Source organism: Garra rufa, chromosome 1 (genome assembly GCF_049309525.1).
Source record: "Garra rufa chromosome 1, GarRuf1.0, whole genome shotgun sequence".
NCBI classification, from domain to species: domain Eukaryota; kingdom Metazoa; phylum Chordata; class Actinopteri; order Cypriniformes; family Cyprinidae; genus Garra; species Garra rufa.
Genome location: NC_133361.1, coordinates 17,286,608 through 17,305,024, shown reverse-complemented (window position 1 = coordinate 17,305,024; position 18,417 = coordinate 17,286,608). Strand labels below are relative to the sequence as shown.

General features: G+C 34.5%; 2 protein-coding genes across 2 annotated transcripts; one reads left to right on the top strand and one right to left on the bottom strand.

Moving 5' to 3' along the window:
* Positions 1–445: 445 nt before the first annotated feature.
* On the top strand, positions 446–12,951 carry ubn2b (ubinuclein 2b). Its single transcript, XM_073824640.1, has 11 exons — positions 446–489; positions 2,622–2,679; positions 2,948–3,018; positions 3,100–3,336; positions 4,289–4,399; positions 4,677–4,820; positions 4,921–4,971; positions 6,508–7,654; positions 9,885–10,083; positions 12,203–12,268; positions 12,402–12,951. Exons 1-11 carry the CDS (start codon positions 446–448, stop codon positions 12,446–12,448), a joined length of 2,175 nt encoding a protein of 724 aa, XP_073680741.1. The 3' UTR covers positions 12,449–12,951.
* Positions 12,952–15,100: 2,149 nt separating this feature from the next.
* On the bottom strand, positions 15,101–18,104 carry trir (telomerase RNA component interacting RNase). Its single transcript, XM_073848159.1, has 3 exons — positions 17,392–18,104; positions 17,157–17,234; positions 15,101–15,452 (listed from the first exon to the last, which is right to left on the bottom strand). The coding sequence occupies exons 1-3, from the start codon at positions 17,716–17,718 to the stop codon at positions 15,345–15,347; spliced, it is 513 nt and encodes a 170-aa protein (XP_073704260.1). The 5' UTR covers positions 17,719–18,104; the 3' UTR covers positions 15,101–15,344.
* Between the last annotated feature and the right edge of the window lie 313 nt (positions 18,105–18,417).

The window sequence follows — 18,417 nt, the reverse complement described above, 5'->3', positions numbered from 1 at the left end:
AAAGTCCCGGTCGTCCCGATTGCCACTCCGCCCCTGGTATAGGCTACAGGCCCGACCTTTCTTCACGATGTTTCGCCAGTCGTTTAATGGCCACCCCCCTTTTACCTACCACCTGCAAAGCTGATACGAATATGTTTTACTTTTGTATTTACAACAAAGATATATAGTATAAGGACAGGTATTCAGACCACAACTGAATGTTTGAAGAAAATCTAATGCCTTATTATTTAGAATGAGCTATTGTTGATGTAAATGCAGCCGTTCGAGGCACATAATTGATTTATTAACGGTATTGACGGTATTAGAAAATCCATGTCGTGGCGCAATGTCACACCGGTGCTGACTATGACACTGGTGTACCGCCCACCCCTACTGTGACTACCTCTCCGATCATGTGACGCCTGCCTGCAAAAGTTGAACTAGTTGAAGAAGAACGTGAGGAAACATGGCAACCAACCCAGAGATTGCGGACCCTCCCTCCTCATTTAAGTCAGCAGTATGGCAACATTTCGGAGCTGTATGATCCATAAAATACGGAGAAAGGCTATTAATAAGGAAAAAAATCCAGAAAATGCGTGTAGTATAGCCTATAGCCTGCGCAGTAAAAATACAATTATGTGTAAAATGTCATAGTAAACTGTGTCTGACATGAAAACCACGCTAGTCATTGTCCCATAAAATGACAAATAGCAAATAACACATATAGTATTTTCATTACGTTTCATTTATTTTGTTTTTGTAAAGTAAAATGAGACTTTGTTTGCAATACGTTTACCCCGAGACCGCGTCGCGAACACCAACTCGACCGCAAAACACTTTCACTATGAAAGAAAGCGGCAGCCGCGCAGAGATTCCACCGCTTGACGCATCCCATGTGAAAGGGCTTTTAAACAGTCTTCAGACAGAGCGCGAACACAGGCACGTGACCGTTTGATAGCAGCGTCAGCGTGTACCGGATTGAGTCCAAAGAGCAAATACCCGTGCATGTCACCCGCACTGCACCTGACAGATAAATATTATTCCACCGTTACGTCAGTTATAGCGGTTCACCCGTTGGGTAGGACTCTGTTTCGCACACACATAGAATCTTGCATCGCAAGCAGGATTAAAGAATTTGACATCTTGACAATTTTATCACTATCATGTTAAATAAAAAAAAATAAAAAATCAGTGACAGACAGACCTAGTCAGTTGTTAATTTTAATACAGAAGGTTTTTATTAAACCTTAAAATGTGACCTTGTATGTAAAACTAAGAAAGCTATTGAAATTAAATTTTTTTTTTGTAATAAATCTGTTGTTTGATTTTCAGTTTCATGTTTTAATTTTTGCTCAAAATATCGTGATACGTATCGTATCGCGAACCCAATATCGGGATACGTACCGTATCGTGACCTAGGCATATCGTTACACCCCTAGTAGTAAGTAATAATGAATAAATAAATAAAAACTACATTTTGTTATATGGCTGCACATTTCCAAAAATGTTGTGATTATATAGGCATGACAATGTGTTTAAGAATAACAATTATTAATTAATTAATGTATGATAATATATTTATAATATTATATTTAATAATAATAGTAGTAGTAGTAGTAGTAGTAGTAGTGAATTATTAGAATTATTTTGTATTGTATATTATTATATTAAAAGGTTATAAATTTGTTATGCTATTATTGTTAAAAATATAAAGCAAATTTTTACTATTTAAGTTTTTTTAATAATAATAATTTATTAATAAAAATGAATATATATTTTTTTAAATAAGCAAAAATGGTTGTTTTTATATCAGTATGGCTTTAAGCACATTTTTAGTAATAATTTTTTATGAATAACATGATGATGATTATTATTTTTTTGTAATTATTTTTTAAAGCAAAAAATTTAATTGCAATATTTCAGATTTATTTATTTTGTATGGGTGCACAATTTTTCAAATGTTAAATGTCAGTATGACTATAAAATATATGTAGTCAAATATTACTAATTTTGAATAATAATAATTACTATTATCATTTAATAATTATAATGTTTTACAATATGTTACAGATGGGTAAATATAAGTAAATCATTGTATAATCATTTACTTATATGTATAATTATTATTGCAAAAAATGTTAAGCAAATCAAGCAAAACATGATGATGATAATAATGATAATAATAATAATAATAATAATTATTATTATTATAGTATCATTGTTTTGATGATAATCATGTTATGTTATTATAGTAAATTCATAATAATAATTATAATATAATGTTTGAACTATGTTTGAATTCTAATGTATAATTATTGTATAATGTATAATATATTAATATATATAAAAAAAAGAAAAAAAAGAAAAAACGAGTACTTTAGAGTACTATAATAGTCATTTCAAATAAATTGTTTGTTTAATTAAATTGCAGTCTTTGTGATTAATACTTTTTTTCCACATCAGTTTTATTCTGATTAATTATGCAGCCCTACTGTTAATTATCAGATTTTTATTATTTCGTTTTTTTTTTGTTTTGTTTTTTTTTTTGGCAGAATTTCAGTATCTTTCTCTCCTGACTAATCAATATTGACTGTTAGATTTCATTATTGGTCTTCAGTATTTTCATAAATGTGTACTTGCAGTGTGTGTCTCATCTTTTCTTTCCAGGCAGATTGTGAAGCAGAGAGAGGAGGAGACGAGGTAGAGAGAGGTGTAGGACAAGCAGACGATCATGATAGAGAGACAAAATAGACAGAGATCAGTGAGAGCAGGAGCAGGGAGAGGTTAGAAAGAAGCATAACAGGGTCAAATAGTGTCAGTAAATCAGCCAATGAGGTTTTATTACTACAAAACTATGCTGTCTATTAACACAGGGAGCCATTTCAGCAGGCAGGTTTGAAATGCTGCAATTTACATTTACAAACATAATGCAAACAGAGCTGGCATTAAATGTGTGTTTTCCTCCCAGGCGTCTCGTCAGTTCGATATGGAGGGCAGGAAGAAGTTTTTCACGCTGGACATGAACAACATCCTCCTGGAGTGAGTGCATTTGACTGTTTTCATTTCCAGAGTGTTTCTTTTTGGTGTTTATCATCTCATTGGTTCTCTGTGTGTCTGTAGTATCGAGCTGCAGGTGCAGGAACAGCCTGCGACGGTGCGATCGGCCGTCTACTGTCATCTGGAGGCCTTTGTGCCGTGCAATAAAGAGGCTCTGCTGAAGCGGCTGAAGAAGCTCAGTCTGAACATTCAGGACGACCGGCTGCGGACACCGCTGCACAAGCTCAAGCTGGCCGTGTGCAGCGTCATGCCGGAGCAGATCGCACGATACAACATGGACTGCATGGCCAAAGTCGCCAAGTAAGAGCCTGCACTCAAAATACAATTTAAAATAACCAGGATTTAATCATTTCAGGTTTGCAGAAGTTTTAAGAGCTCAGTATTTTTTTTGAGATCTCGTTCTTTGTTTGACCAATACATATTCTCTAAACTTTTTAACGTCTTTAAAAAGAATTCATATCAATATTCAATATTTTGACAATTTCTACCTGTTAAAATATTGTCAAGCTTGGCATAACCAGAAAATTAACTATGAAAATATAGAATTTAAGAAATATGGAATTGAATTATGAAGATTGTCACTTAATTATTAGTTAATTAATTATTATTGCTATTATTATTTTTATTATTTTATTTTTATATATATTTTTGTACTTAAAATACATTTTTATTTGCAATTTCTACCAGGAAAAAAGCATTTTGGCATAAGTAGATTTTTTCTATAGAAATAAATAAATTAAAATGAATTAATTATGAAAATGCACATTCATTTTTTTTTTAAGATTTTATACAATTGCATGACTTCTCCAGGTTTGGAAATCTTATTTTTGAAGTTGTTTGTGATTTTACGTTATATATATTTATGCATGTAGCAGATGCAAGACAGAAAAGAGGAAAAATTAAGAAAATAATTAATATTTATTTTTTATTTCTTTATTATTTTATTTTTTCCTTTGTACTCAAAATAGATATTTTTATTTACAATTTCTACCAAATAATAAAATATTTTAGAGCTTGGCATAACTAGGAAAATATATTATAAAAACAAATAATTGAAATATAGAAATTAGATCAATTAAATTATTTTTTAATTTGCGTGATTTTTTTTCAGGTTTAGAATTTTTTTTGTAAATAAGGCTTCTCATATATCCAGGTTTTCCAAGACTGTGGAAATCCTGGTTCTTCAGAGACAAAAAAAAAGAATTAAAATAAATATCTTGATTTTTGGCTTATTTGATAACTTGTTTGACAGGCAGCACACGGAGGACGGCGACAGAAACGGCTCAGAGGATGACGATGATGAGAAGCCTGGGAAGAGAGTGATGGGACCCAGGAAGAAATTTATGTGGGATGACAAACTCAGGTAAAAAATCAGGAATAGTCAGTAATGTGAGACTCAAGATCATCCTCAGGGATCATCTTGAGTCAAACCAACTGTTCAAGGATGTGTGAAGCTGACAGTCATAATAAATTATAATTAGACGTTAAAATAAAAGACATGCACGTTGTTGTTGAGAGACCTAATGTCATCTTTAGTTTTTTTTTTTTGTGCTGCTCTTAAGGCTTGTTTTGTCTCATTTTAGTCATCTAGTGGTTAAGTAAAACTGATGTGAGATGCATCTGTGTGTTTGTTTGCACAGGTCTCTGTTGTGTAATCTGGTTCAGGTGAAGCTGGGCTGTTATGAGCTGGAGGGTCAGAGTTCACTCTCAGCTGAAGATTACCTAAAGGTCTTCATGGAGACGGAGGTCAAACCGCTCTGGCCCAAAGGATGGATGCAGGCCAGGTGGGTTTCAGCACCAAAATATTGCTGACATCTGTGCTGGTAAATAATGTTGAGATGTACAGAATCTCTAAACATCTTTCTCTTTCTGTCTGATTCTCAGGATGTTGTTTAAAGAGAGCCGTATGGCTCACAGTCACCTCACAGGAAATACGTGAGTATTTTGCCCTTGGATATTTTTAGTTTTAAGCACAACACAAACAAGCGAGTGCTATGTTAATGGGATGGTTTGCCCAAAAATGAAAATTCACTGTTGATTTACTCACCCTCATATCATCCAAGAAATATGGGGCTTTTTTTTCATCAGAAAAATACGTGGTGGCTTTGTCATTAAATGCAAGTCAATGGGTGCTGTCACTTTAAGAGTCAAAAAAGCATACAGACAAGACAAAATGAATACCTGTGGCTCCTGACGATATATTGTGGTCTTACGAATAGAAATGATCACTCTGTGCGATAAACTTAATTATTATTTACGTTATTAATTGTAATCCAGAGCCTCGGGTAACAAAGAGATTTGATTCTTTTCCACAACCTGGTTCCAATAGTTTGTTGACGTATCGTCCAAGTCAAATGCTTTCCTCAGTTCAGTAATTTTGGAAAATCTGTAGCGCTGAATCAGTTCATTCATAATAGGGTCAGATGTGCTGTTATTTTGGCTCGTTTCGAGTTTGAGTGACTGTCAGATGTCTGACAGTGAGTTGTGATTGATTAATTTCTAGATCTGTGTTGCTTGAGCATTGAACCATTTCAGACGCTTCAGTCTGACTAGGTGAACTGGTTCATACAGTTCACTAAAAAAGAAATTATTAATTTGTGAACCTAAATATTGGTTGGTTTATTGTTTTCAGCTTCAGTTGCCAGTATACACTACTACCAGTCAAAATATTTTAAATGTTTTTTTTATAAAAAAAAGTCTGCATTTGTTTGATCCAAGATACAGCAAAAAAACTGTGATAAAAAAAAGTACATATATTTTTACTATTTAAAGTAACTTTTTCTATTTGAATATATTTTGAAAAGTAATTTATTCCTTTGATTTTAAGGATTTTTAGCTTTTTGGTAAAAATTGGCATCATTACTCCAGTCACATGATTTGCTGGTCAAAAAACATTTTATTATTACTATAATTATTATTATGTTGAAAACAGCTGAGTATTTTTTTTTTTTCATGTTTATTTGATGAATATAAAGTTTATCTGAAAATCTAAATCTTTTGTTACATCATAAATGTCTTATCACTTTTGATCAATTTAAAGCACCCTTGTTAAACAAAAGTATCCACCCCCCAATAATACATGTTTTTGAGCAACAAACCAGAATATTAGAATGATTTCTGGAGGATGATGTGACACAGAAGACTGCAGTAATTACGTTAAATTCAGTTTTGATCACAGGAATATGCATATAAAAAAAGTTATTTAAAATGGTAAAAATATTTTACTGTTTTTGCTGCACTTTGGATTCAAAACTTTTTGATTGGCAGCGTGTATATATACATATATTTAGTTTCTTTAACATTTAATTGTTTCTCTTGTTGAATATTGTCACATTTCAAATGAAAGATAGCCTTAGATGCTGGCATTGCATTAAAAAAATTACTACTGCACCTACTGTTAGTTAAAAAATAAACCAAGCTGATGGTGTTTCACGTTCATCTTGTAATTAAACTGCACCTTTCTGTTGTCAGAGTAAAGAAAAGGGTGATACCAACTCCGAAAGCGAAGCCCAAACCTCAGGACAGCGGTGCACTCCAGCGACCATCCATCTCAGTGGACTCCACACCGCCTTCAACCGTCCAGCGTCAAGCCGTCTCAGTGGACGCAGCACCTCAAGCGTCTGTCCAGCGAACGCTGTCCCCGCCGGAGCCCATCTGCCTATCGGACTCTCTAGACGAGGATCTAACGGCCCCATCTCTGGACTCAATCTCTCACGCTCTGGCAATGCTGAGCAGTGCTGCGAAAGACCTGGTCCAATCCGACAGCCCGCCGACTGTTGAAGTGGCCAAACCGCCCCAATCGCTGCACGCGTCTCCACACCTGGCCAAAAAGAGCACTAGCACCCCGCCTCCTCCTGCTCCACCTCCCAGCATCCTATCCTCGTCTGCGTCTCCAGTCGTTAAAGGCGTGAGCGTCTTGTCGTCGGTTCAAAGACACTCAGTTATTCCCGCTCAGAGACCAGCTGTGACTCCGCCCACAAAAATGGGTGTGTCTCAGGCGAAGCCCCGCCCTCCTCCGACGGCGTCGCCTCTTCACGCCCCTCAGAAGATTCTGGCGGGAAAAACGGTGGTCGCCATGCCGACAGGCCTCATCAAAACCAGCAATAACAGCTCGTCGCCGGTGCATTCACGCACGCTTCCCGCCGCTTCCTCGCCGGCGCTTTTAAACGTCAAATCCGCGCAGTCTTTCCATGTGACGCCGCAAGTCAAAAACCACGAGTCGCCCAAACCCGGCTTCATCACGCCCATGCAGGCCACGCTCACCAAATCGCCACACAACCCCAGCTCGCCCATCATTAAGCTCACGCCCACTGCCTCGCCTGTCGTCACCAGACCGCCCACGATACCCAGCATGCACCAGCACGCCTCTAAGAGCCCGGCCTTTCACACAGGGTTCGTTGCTGGAGGTTACGTGGGGCAGAAGAATTCGTCTCAGGGAAACAACATCTCTGGACTCGCAACGACAACCGCATCTGTCGCCAAGCAAACGGCCACCAGTGTGTCGCCAGTCGCGGGGACAGCCAATCACACTCAGCGACACAGACAAGTGGGCGGAGCCAGTCAGGGGGTAAAGACAATCACATCTGTGTCCTCCGCCACGGCGTCTCCACTCTCACAGGTGTGTTTTTGAATGAATAGTAAATCTTTAAAAACGATTACTGCAATTTGTTAAAATTATTTGGTAACACGTTAATATTTTGGTCATATTTTTTTTCAAGCACATTTACCAATTTGAAGCCACATCAATCTAAATAACTACTACTAACTTTGTATTTAATCATTAAACAAGTAAAATTGTCCATGAAAAACTGCGTATTTCCAGGTGTGCATAATTTTACAGTTTTCTTTTACAGATAAAAATGAGCCAAAAATGAGATTTTTGAGTCAAAAATTATTAAGTTCCCATGAGAAGGATGCTTTACTAATGCAATACTAGAATTTGTAAAGTTAAGGCATGACCATTGAACAAAATGCTCATTGGGTCAGCAGGGTCAGAAAAAAACAGGTGGAGAAGAAAAGACATGTTAACCGCAAAAGAATTAAGAATTAATTTGAAGACTTTGGTGTAAAACCACCAGGAACCGTTTGGTCTCCAGCGCCAATTAATCCCACCTTACATTAAAGTTGTTAAATATACTTTTATTTTGCAACAATTTCACATTCAATCTTCAAATCAATGTAGAAACAACATAAAGACCGTATATTTTAATATTTGTTTAATAGCATTTTTTTTTATGACTGAAGGCGAGTATCACTGATACAATAGTACTGATGTCTCTATAAAATTTTATTTTCCCCCTTAAAATTTAACCATTGGCTACAGCCATCCAACATTAGATTTATATAACAAAATAATTTCTAATTAAAGTGAATTTAAAACAATCTTCACATAAGCCCATTTTTAACAGAAATTGAACAAAGTTATCGAACACTAAATGCTAAATTAAATACAGATGAATTCTCACAGCAACAAAAGTTATTGATTTCCTCTTTTTTTTTTTTTTTTTTTTTTGGCTGCTATTACTCTAAGAGCTGCCACGGCTGAACGTGACACAGATATTTCTAACATTAATCTGGAAAAAATAATCGCCTGTGTTAAAACACTTTTGATAGCACTACTTTTTAATTTAGGCAGCTTTACATCTTTGTTTTGTTGATAGAATATATATATATATATATATATATATATATATATATATATATATATATATATAAATAATTTTTTTTTTTGTTTTGTTTCACAACACAGCTAAAACAACTCTAAGTATTCCTTAAAATACAAGCCACTTCTAAAATGTTGTGGTTTTATTACTTACGTTATTATTTGTCAATATTTTTTTACCACAAATAAAACCATCTGACTTCATAGGCATGTGTTGCTTTAACACATAAGGAGGCCTTTATAAATATCTACTGTGTGTTTTTGGCTCTAAAGGCCTTTTCACACTGAGCGCGATGCAAAAACAGCGAATGGTGCTTTCACATCGATCGTGAACTGATTGTTCGCCTTCTGCTAATTCACGCCTGCACACATTTTTCCTCAGATATTTATCTTGTATATAGATTTAACATCATCTGCTGCTCAATGTAAAGCATTAACTTCACAAATAAAGTTTGATTCTACTTGAGAAACAAAAACTATCTATAACGCTTACAAGAAAACATCTTAAAATATAAATAGAAGAAAAAATAGCATCATGCCGCATTTAAAAATGTATATAATTATGTATGTATTTGCTGAAAACCCACTTAACATAATCATGTGTCTGTTTGCTTTCATGTGTCATGTATAGAACAGTAGAAAAATATTTCAATCATTTTTTTTTTTTTATATAAATACGGAAGATCTAGAGAATGAACGCGCTCTGACTCATATAATACTTGCACACATGGAAGAAAACAGACATTATTCTCCATAATTCAGTGGAGAATCAATAGAAATTATATTAAGAACCTGTGAGAATATCCATCTGTTCTCCGATGCGATGATAACAAGAGTGCATCCTTTTCTCTCTTGTAATACTCCTCTTCTGTGTTTGTTTACACTGGATTTTGAAGCAGTGCCACCACTCTCGCCCTTTTGTGCAACAGCAGCAGCTCCGGGCATGTGACGTAATGCTCAAATCTTATTGGACGGCTGTGTTTTTGCTTCGCGAAACTGAAAAGATTAGTCTGTTAAAAAAAACATTCGCTTTTTCAGTGCACGAATGTTTGCGGGCTATCTGGAAGCATCCATAGGAATCTGTTCATTCCAGTTTAATTTCTCTTTTTCGTGCTCAGTGTTGAAAGGCCGTAACAGTGTGATGATAAGGATGATGATGGTGGATGTTTTTGTTTGTGGTCTGCAGGTGTCGTCCTCATCTGCAGCTCTGCTGGGCTCGGCCGGTCCGTCTCTGCCGCTGGGTTACGGGATGTTGGGAGGTCTGGTTCCCGTCTCTCTCCCGTTCCAGTTTCCAAACCTGCTGAATCTTCCTTCCTCTGTGGTTTCCACCGCCACCACCGGCGTCTCCACCAATCCCAGCAGCTCAGGGTTCAACCTTCCCCAGAGTGAGTCCATGTGATCCATAAATATTGGACCGTTTATAATTCTTGTTTAAGTCTTGGAAAGGTGAATTCAACATTATCTTACACTGTTTACATTTTTAAGTTCCCCAACATCTTCCTGATACGCATTTGTGTCATAAGCGTTTATTGGTGGACTTAATATATGTGACCGTGGACCACAAAACCAGTCTTAAGTAGCACGGGTATATTTGTAGCAATAGCCAACAATACATCGTATGGGTTAAAATGATCAATTTTTCTTTTATGCCAAAAATCATTAGGGTATTAAGTAAAGATCATGTCCCAGGAAGACCTAAATACATCAAAACTTAATTTTTGATTAGTAATATGCATTGCTAGGAACTTCATTTGGACAGATTTAAAGGTGATTTTCTCAATATTTCGATTTTTTGCACCCTCAGGTTCTAGATTTTTAAACGGTTGCATCTCAGCCTATAATATTGTCCTATCCTAACGAACCAGACATCAATGGAAAGTTTTTAGATGTTGTATAAATCTCACTTTCAAAAAATTTACCCTTATGACTGGTTTTGTGGTCCAGAGTCAGATTTTTGTGTATTTGTTGAAAGGCGAAGAATAATAACTATAACTATACAACTATAAATCAGATTTTTTGCTTTTAATGATATTAGGCAACATCTATTTAAAATGTCATTAATGGACATTTAAAATAATAATAATAATAATACTTCTACTCGAATTTGTTTTAGACTTTCAATCAAATAGCAAACTGAAAAAGCTTATTGAAGCTCATAGAATTATTGTGAGAAAATATTGTTGAAATATAGTAAATTATTTCTTTATTTATTGAAGTTTTATTGTTATTATGATCATTATAGTGTCTAATACTTTGAGTTTGCCATGAAAATAACTCTTGAAGCTCTGAGATTGCATAATACATATAAAAAATTATAGTTAAATTATACGTAAATATTATTAGATCATTTAATTTGTAAGTTGTTTATATTCATTTACATAATGTACACTACCAGTCAAATGTTTTTGAACTGTCAGATTTTTAATGTTTAAAAAAGCTGTAATATTGTGAAAATATTTTGCTATTTAAATGAACTCTTTTCTCTTTATTATTATTTTGTTTATTATTATTTTTTAAAGACTATTTCAGATAAATGCTGTTCTGAACTTTCTATTCTTTAAAGAAACCTGAAAAAATTCCACTCAGCTGTTTTCAACAATAATAATAATAATAAATGTTTTTGAGCAGAAAATCAGCATATTAGAATGATTTCTGAAGGATCATGTGACACTGAAGACTGGAGTAATGATGCAGAAAATTCAGCTTTTCATCACAGGAAAAAAATACATTTTAAAATATATTCAAATAGAAAGCAGTTATTTTAAATAGTAAAAATATTTCACAATTTTACTGTTTTTGCTGTACTTTGGATCAAAAAACTGCAGGCTTGGTGAACGAATATGTTCAAATAGAAAAGTTATTTTAAATAATACAAATATTTCAAAATTGTACTGTTTTTGCTGTACACTACCAGTCAAAAGTTTTTGAACAGTAAGATTTTTAATGTTTTTTTTTTTTTTTTTAAGACTCTTCTACTCACCTGGCCTGCATTTATTTGATCCAAAATACAGCAAAAACAGTAATATTGTGAATATGTTTTAAAAAATGTCTTTTAAAAATCCTAATGTTCAAAACTTTTTCATATAAAAAGTATAAATGTGCATTAGCGGTCTTTAAGTGACAAATGTGTATCAGGAATTAAACAAATATTCAGAAGCAAAACCAGATCAAACTGATTATTATTGTATCAGCTGATTATAACAGTCTATTAATAGCATTTAAGTTACAGTTAGTCATTTAGATGCACTTAAAATGGATAAAATGTCCATAATTCAGATTTATTTTTAAATATTTCTCTCTAAAAGCTCATTAGAGCCCTCATTAGCTGATGTTGTGTGTGTTTGTGTGTAGGTTTGAAATCATTGAACTTCAAATGCATAAGATATCACATCTGTGTGTGTTTTGTTCCTCATCTTGTGCTCTTCATCACGTCTCATTGACTCTCTGTGAGTGTGGTGTTTGTCTCATGCGTGTGGTGTGTCTCTTTGTCCCGTCTCTCCTCAGATGTGTTAAAGGGTCTCATGTCAGGGGCTCAGGGGCTCCCGCCACACTTACAGCTGGCTTTCTCAGGTAAACGCTGAGCGAGCGACTGCCTGCATGCGTGCGTTGGCTGCTTTCTTCATCTTGAGTTTGGGCGAGTCGCAGTGCTTCATTACTCTCACACACTCTCTCTCTTTCTCTCTCTCTATGTGTGTGTGTGCAGATGTCAATCAAACGCAGGGCGGAGACTTGAAAAGGAAGACTTTATGACGTCACGGAATTCTGATTGGAGACTGACTCCGCCCACTTTTATGCATGATCTGCTGGCCGTCCAATGAGACGGAACCATTTTTATACGCATTTGAATTTTGTGTAATAATGTTATTTGAATGAGGGTCCGTGGGTTGTACATATGTATCAATGTTTACACAGACAGACCTGATCACTGTGACGGGGAGGGAAACACCTGCGAGTGCGTGTTGGCATGACAATTAGTGCGCAGCTTCTGTAAATCAGGATTTTTTTAAATGTGTGAGTGAGTGAATATGGATGAGGTGTTCCTCCCTCTCTGGTGTGGGTCGGTGTCTCTGGTGCTGTTCACCATCCAAACGCCCCTTTAAAATGTTCAGACTTGCGTGAAAACCAAATGACGAAGGGCAGGGGGCGGCCATTGTAATATACTTGAACTTTCAGGATTTGTTTACTTGCGTTTCAGGACACGAGCAAAATAAAAATGCAGAAGCCTTAGTCAAAACACTCTCTGTCTGTGATTTTTGGTCTAAAATGTGACATTTGAACTATTTTGAATAAGAAATGACCTTTTTCCTCTGTTTTCACTGCAAAAAATGCTTTCCTTACTTAGGTTTTTTTTTACTTGTTTCCAGCCAAAATATCTAAAAATGTTTAAAAAGAAGGATTTTCTAAATGAGTAACAATGATTTTCTTTTTTTTTTTTTCTTTTTTTTCTTCAGAAAAAAGCAAGTCAAAATTGAGTTTTTGCTCAGAAAAAACAAAATAATCTGCCAATGGGATAAGAAAAAATATCTCATTTCAAACACAAAACAAAATTATTTTTTGCTTATTTTGACCTTTTTTTTTTTCTGAAAACAAGACAATTTTTACTGGTCTAGAAAATCCTTGATTTAAGAATGTGTAGATATTTTGGCAAAAAATCTAAGTAAAAAAGGCATTTTTTTCAGTGTTAGCATTGTTTTATACTTAAACTGAAGTAGTTTCAACAAACATTTGATCAATTATTGATTTTTTTTTTCAGCTTACCCTGCAAAAAAACAAAACAAAACAAAAAAAGTATTTCGATTTTTGGTCTAAAACGTGACATTTTAACAATTTTGAATAAGGAATGACCTTTTTCTCTGTTTTCACTGCAAAAATATTTAGTGTATCTAGTAAATGCATCTTAATTTAAGAAATTTTAGATATTTTGACTAGAAACAAAAAATACTAAGATAAGGGTTTTTTTTAGCAGTGTAATCTGGAAAAAAACAATAATTGATCAAATGCTTGTTGAACCTACTTCAGTTTAAGTAGAAAACAATGAAAAAATGCTTTTCTTAGATTTGTTTGTCTTGTTTCCAGCCAAAACATCTACAAATTCTTAAAAAGAAAGATTTTCTAGACGAGGAAAAAATGTTCTTGTTTTCAGAAAAAAAATCAAGTGAGTTTTTGTTTAGAACAAGCATTTTAGATATTTTGGCTGGAAACAAGACAAAAAAAAAATCTAAGAAAAGCATTGTTTTATACTTAATGTATACAATGTTTGTTGAACCTACTTCAGTTTAACCATTTTTATTAAAAATAAAATAAAATTGTCTCGTTTCTAGTCAAAATTTCTTAAATTAAGATGCATTTACTAGACACAAAATGACAAAATATTTAGTCTTGTTTTAAAGGGGGGGTCCAATGCCGTTTCATGCATGTTATTTACACTGTTAAAGACTTGGATTCCCATGCTAAACATAGGACATATAAAAAATCTAAATATTGAGAAAATCACCTTAAAAATTGTCTAAATTAAGTTCTTAGCAATGCATATTACTAATCAAAAATTAAGTTTGGATATATTTACTGTAGGAAATTTAAAAAATAATCTTCATGGAACATGATCTTAATGTCCAAATGATTTTTGGCATAAGAGAAAAATAATTTTGACAATGTATTTTTGGCTATAGCTACAAATATCCTGGGTCACACATATAGAATTAAATGAGGTAACCTTAAAATCTCAGAGTAATACAAGTAAAAGCGGACATAGTCAAAGACTTGCGTGAATAATTAAAGGGATTTAACCACTCTAAAAAAATGAGATTAAACTTGATTTAAAAGCTTTAAGCTAAAGCTCTTTGTCAAATGATTTATTTTATGACTTTTTATTAATAATTATATATAATATATACATTTATAAATATATATATATTTTTATTTAATTTTATTATATTTATTATATATAATATAATGCACATATTATAAATTAAAAATTATAATATAAATAATGGGGTCAAAATTATAATTATTTATAATATATATATAGTTTATAATTAATAAATTATATCATATGCATTTAATTATTAAATTATTTTTTATAATTTTCTTATAAACTGCTTTAAGGTTTTCTGAAGTATAGCAAAATCTTGAAATGCTGGAGAATTGTTGAATCTTGTGTCCAGTGTTTTAAAACACTTTGACAAATATGATTGAGAATCTTAAGGAGTTAAAGAAAACTATTAAACTACTTGAAGCGGTTTGACAAATATGCAATGGTTTTTAATAAAGCAGTACGTAAAGACAAAGCCTGGCATCCTAACTGAGGTCAAGTGTGTAAAATAGAGGACAAATGAACCTTTAATCTCAGAAACACGTGATCAGATGTGATTGGCTCAAACATCACACAGTCAGGACAAACACTGTGGTACTGTGAGTTTAATTCATCATCCTCAATCTTCAAGTACCAAACACATCGAGTACAAAATATCGACAAGGTGAGCGAGATGGGTCTAATGCCACGGACTAAATCAGAAAGTCTCCAAAAGAACCAGAATCCAACAAATGGGGCAAACACAGAAAACTCAACCTGGAAACAAAGAGCTGGAGGAGAAGAACAGACGGCGTGAACGGCAGTGAGGCCCGTCTCCACAGGAAGCGGTTCAGTCTATTTGACCAGCGGCCTGGTCTTATCGTCGTCCCCACACTGATGCGCTTTATACTTTTTTACTTCTGCCATGTATTTAGTCCAGGCGTCTCCTTTCCCAGCCTCCACCTGCATCCACACACACACACACACACACACACACACACACACACACACACACAGAGATGTGTTTAAAAAACAAACAAAAGCAAATTAGAATATTAGAATGACTTCTGAAAAATCATGTGACTGCAGTAATGATGCTGGAAATGTAGCTTGGATCTCAGGAATAAATTAATTTTTTTTACATGCATTGCAATAGAAAAGAGTTATTTTAAAACAATAATATTTCACTGGTTTTACTGTATTTTTGATAAAATAAATGCTAAAAATAAAAACTCTGAACACTAGAGCATACGTAAATTTGTCTTAAATTGACATATAGATGTCTTAAAGGTAAGGTAGTGGCAGTGGAAAATTATCATGGGAAGGAAAATGTTTGGACATGGGTCCTTCACTGCAAAAAAAAAAAAAAGGCTTTTCTTATTTAGATTTTTTGTCTTGTTTGCAGCCAAAATATCTACAAATTCTTAAATCAAGAAGGATTTTCTAAAATTCTAAAAAATGTCTTGTTTTCAGAACAAAACAAGTCAAAATTAAGTGGGTTTTTGCTTGAAACAAACTAAATAATCTGCCAATGGGGGAAGCAAAAATTTCAAACAGAAAACAAGATTATTTCAAGCAAAAACGCACTTAATTTAGATTTTTTTTTTCCCCTAAAAACAAGAAAATGTTTACTTGTCTATAAAATCCTTCTTGGTTTAAGATTTTTTTTTTTTTTTTTTAAGTAAGAAAAGCAATTTCTTGCAATGTTAAATACTGTTCAACTGATGAAATAATATGCTTTACAAATATTTCAAATCACATAAATTGGTATTTAACTAAAATGTTACATTTGTACAGTATTACAAAGCATATGGAAAATTTGAAAATGTATAAAGAAATATTGCTATGGAGATTTTTTTTTTAGCCTGCATTTATTTGATCCAAAGTACAGCAAAAAACTGCAAAAAAGGCTAAATATTTGTATTATTTAAAATAACTGCTTTGTATTTGAACATATGTTAAAATGTAATTTATTTATGCGTTCAAACCCGAATTTTCAGCATCAATTCTCCAGATTTGCGGCTCATAAAAACATTATGCTGAAAACAGCAGAGTAGAATTTTTTCAGGTTTCTTTGATGAAAACAAAGTTCAGAAGAACAGCATTCATCTCTTGTAACATTATAAACATCTTTATCATCACTTTTGATCAATTTAAAGCATTTTCGCTAAATAAAAGTATTAATTTCTATAAAAAAATGCTTTTGAATGGCATAGTGTGTTACAAAAGCCTTTTATCTCAGATAAAAGCTGATCTTTTGATCTTTCTATTCATTAAAGAAACCTGAAAAAATATACTCAACTGTTTTAAATATTGATGATAATAAATGTTTCTTGAACAGCCAATCAGAGCAGCTTCTGAAGGATCATGTGACACTTAAGAACGCAGTAGTGATGCTGAAAATTCAGCTTTGATCGCAGAAATAAATTACATTTTAACATATATTCAAACACAAAGCAGTTATATTATATAGTAAAAATATATAGCATTTGATACAGCTTTTGCTGCACTTCGGATCACATAAATGCAAAATTATATATATATATATAAAATTTATAATGTAATATCCAAAAACTTTTGACTGGTATTGTATACATATTTACCTTAACACATCTATTGCATTGACACTAATGCTAATATTAAAGACTAATGAATAAAGGGTCTCACCTCGGAGTCGAGTTTCTGTTTTTTGGCCACCATCCCGGTCTTGAGGGCCAGTCGTGCTCCTCCTCTCCGCTTGCCCACCTGAGTTAAACAGGAACAGACTGACAGCGTTACACGGGCTTTAGGAAGCGGCAGGGACCCGAACAGAGCCCGAATCTCTCTCTATATGTAAGTGTGTGCGTGTGCATGTGAATATGAATGTGAAGCTAAAGTAAAGCGCGTCCACTGCCGTCCTTACAAAGCTGCTCACGCTTAACGGCTTCTTGTCCTGAGCCGCTTGACCTGCCACAGCAGAGCTCTTCGTCTTCTCCTCCTCCTCGGTCTCTCTCTTCCTCTTCTCCTCCTCCTCCATCTTCTTCTTGAACAGCTCCATGAAGCTGCCGTCGTTGGCGAAGGCGTTGGCCGCTTTGGGCGCACCGTGAGCCGGGCTGCTGCCGCCGGACTCCCCGCCGCTGCTGGAGCTGGAGCTGGAGGACTGGTGGTGATGATGATGATGGTGGTGGTGGTGATGATGGCGGCGATGTTTGTCTGATTTATGCTCGGATTTATGCTGCTTTTTCTCCATTGTTTTACTGTTCGGTTAAATAATAAATAAAGCCTTTACATTCAACTTCCGCACCGAGGCGACGGTTTGCAACACACGCGTTTGATTAACACTTAATCGTGTTTTAAATGCGTGATAAAGGAGAAAATAAAAGAAAATGCGTTGGTTTGTCTTGTTTTGAGATCGTGAAGTGTCGCGGGATGTCGCGACGAAACAAAAACACCGTTAACAACAAACACGAAGAGCGCGATTATCGAGCCGCGGGTCCGTTTGTGCTTATAATCGCAGATTGGCCGGATTGTGCGATGAATCGGCAGGATTTCGGGGTTTTATCCCGGAGTTTTTCGCACAGGTTTGTTGTATTTCAGCGACACTCCGCCATACTGCTTTTCATCTGCAGTCAGTGCTCGTGCGCGTGAGAGGCGCGCCGCCGCCGCCTGCAGGTCGGAGGAAGAACCGCGGCGCCGTTAAAACAAAACAGACGAATAAATAAAACAAAGAATATTATATATTTTACAATAAACTAATGTTTTAGTTTTTTCTGCTTCTTAATTTCACGTTTAATTTAATGTTACTTGCGATGTTGTTACTTGGGAAATTTACTAGCATTTTTTACTAGCATTTGAAAATTGTTTATACAACTATTTTTTTATAGTCGTTTATTTTACTTATTTCATAGTTTTATTATCCATGAAAACATATAACGCAATGTGTAATAAT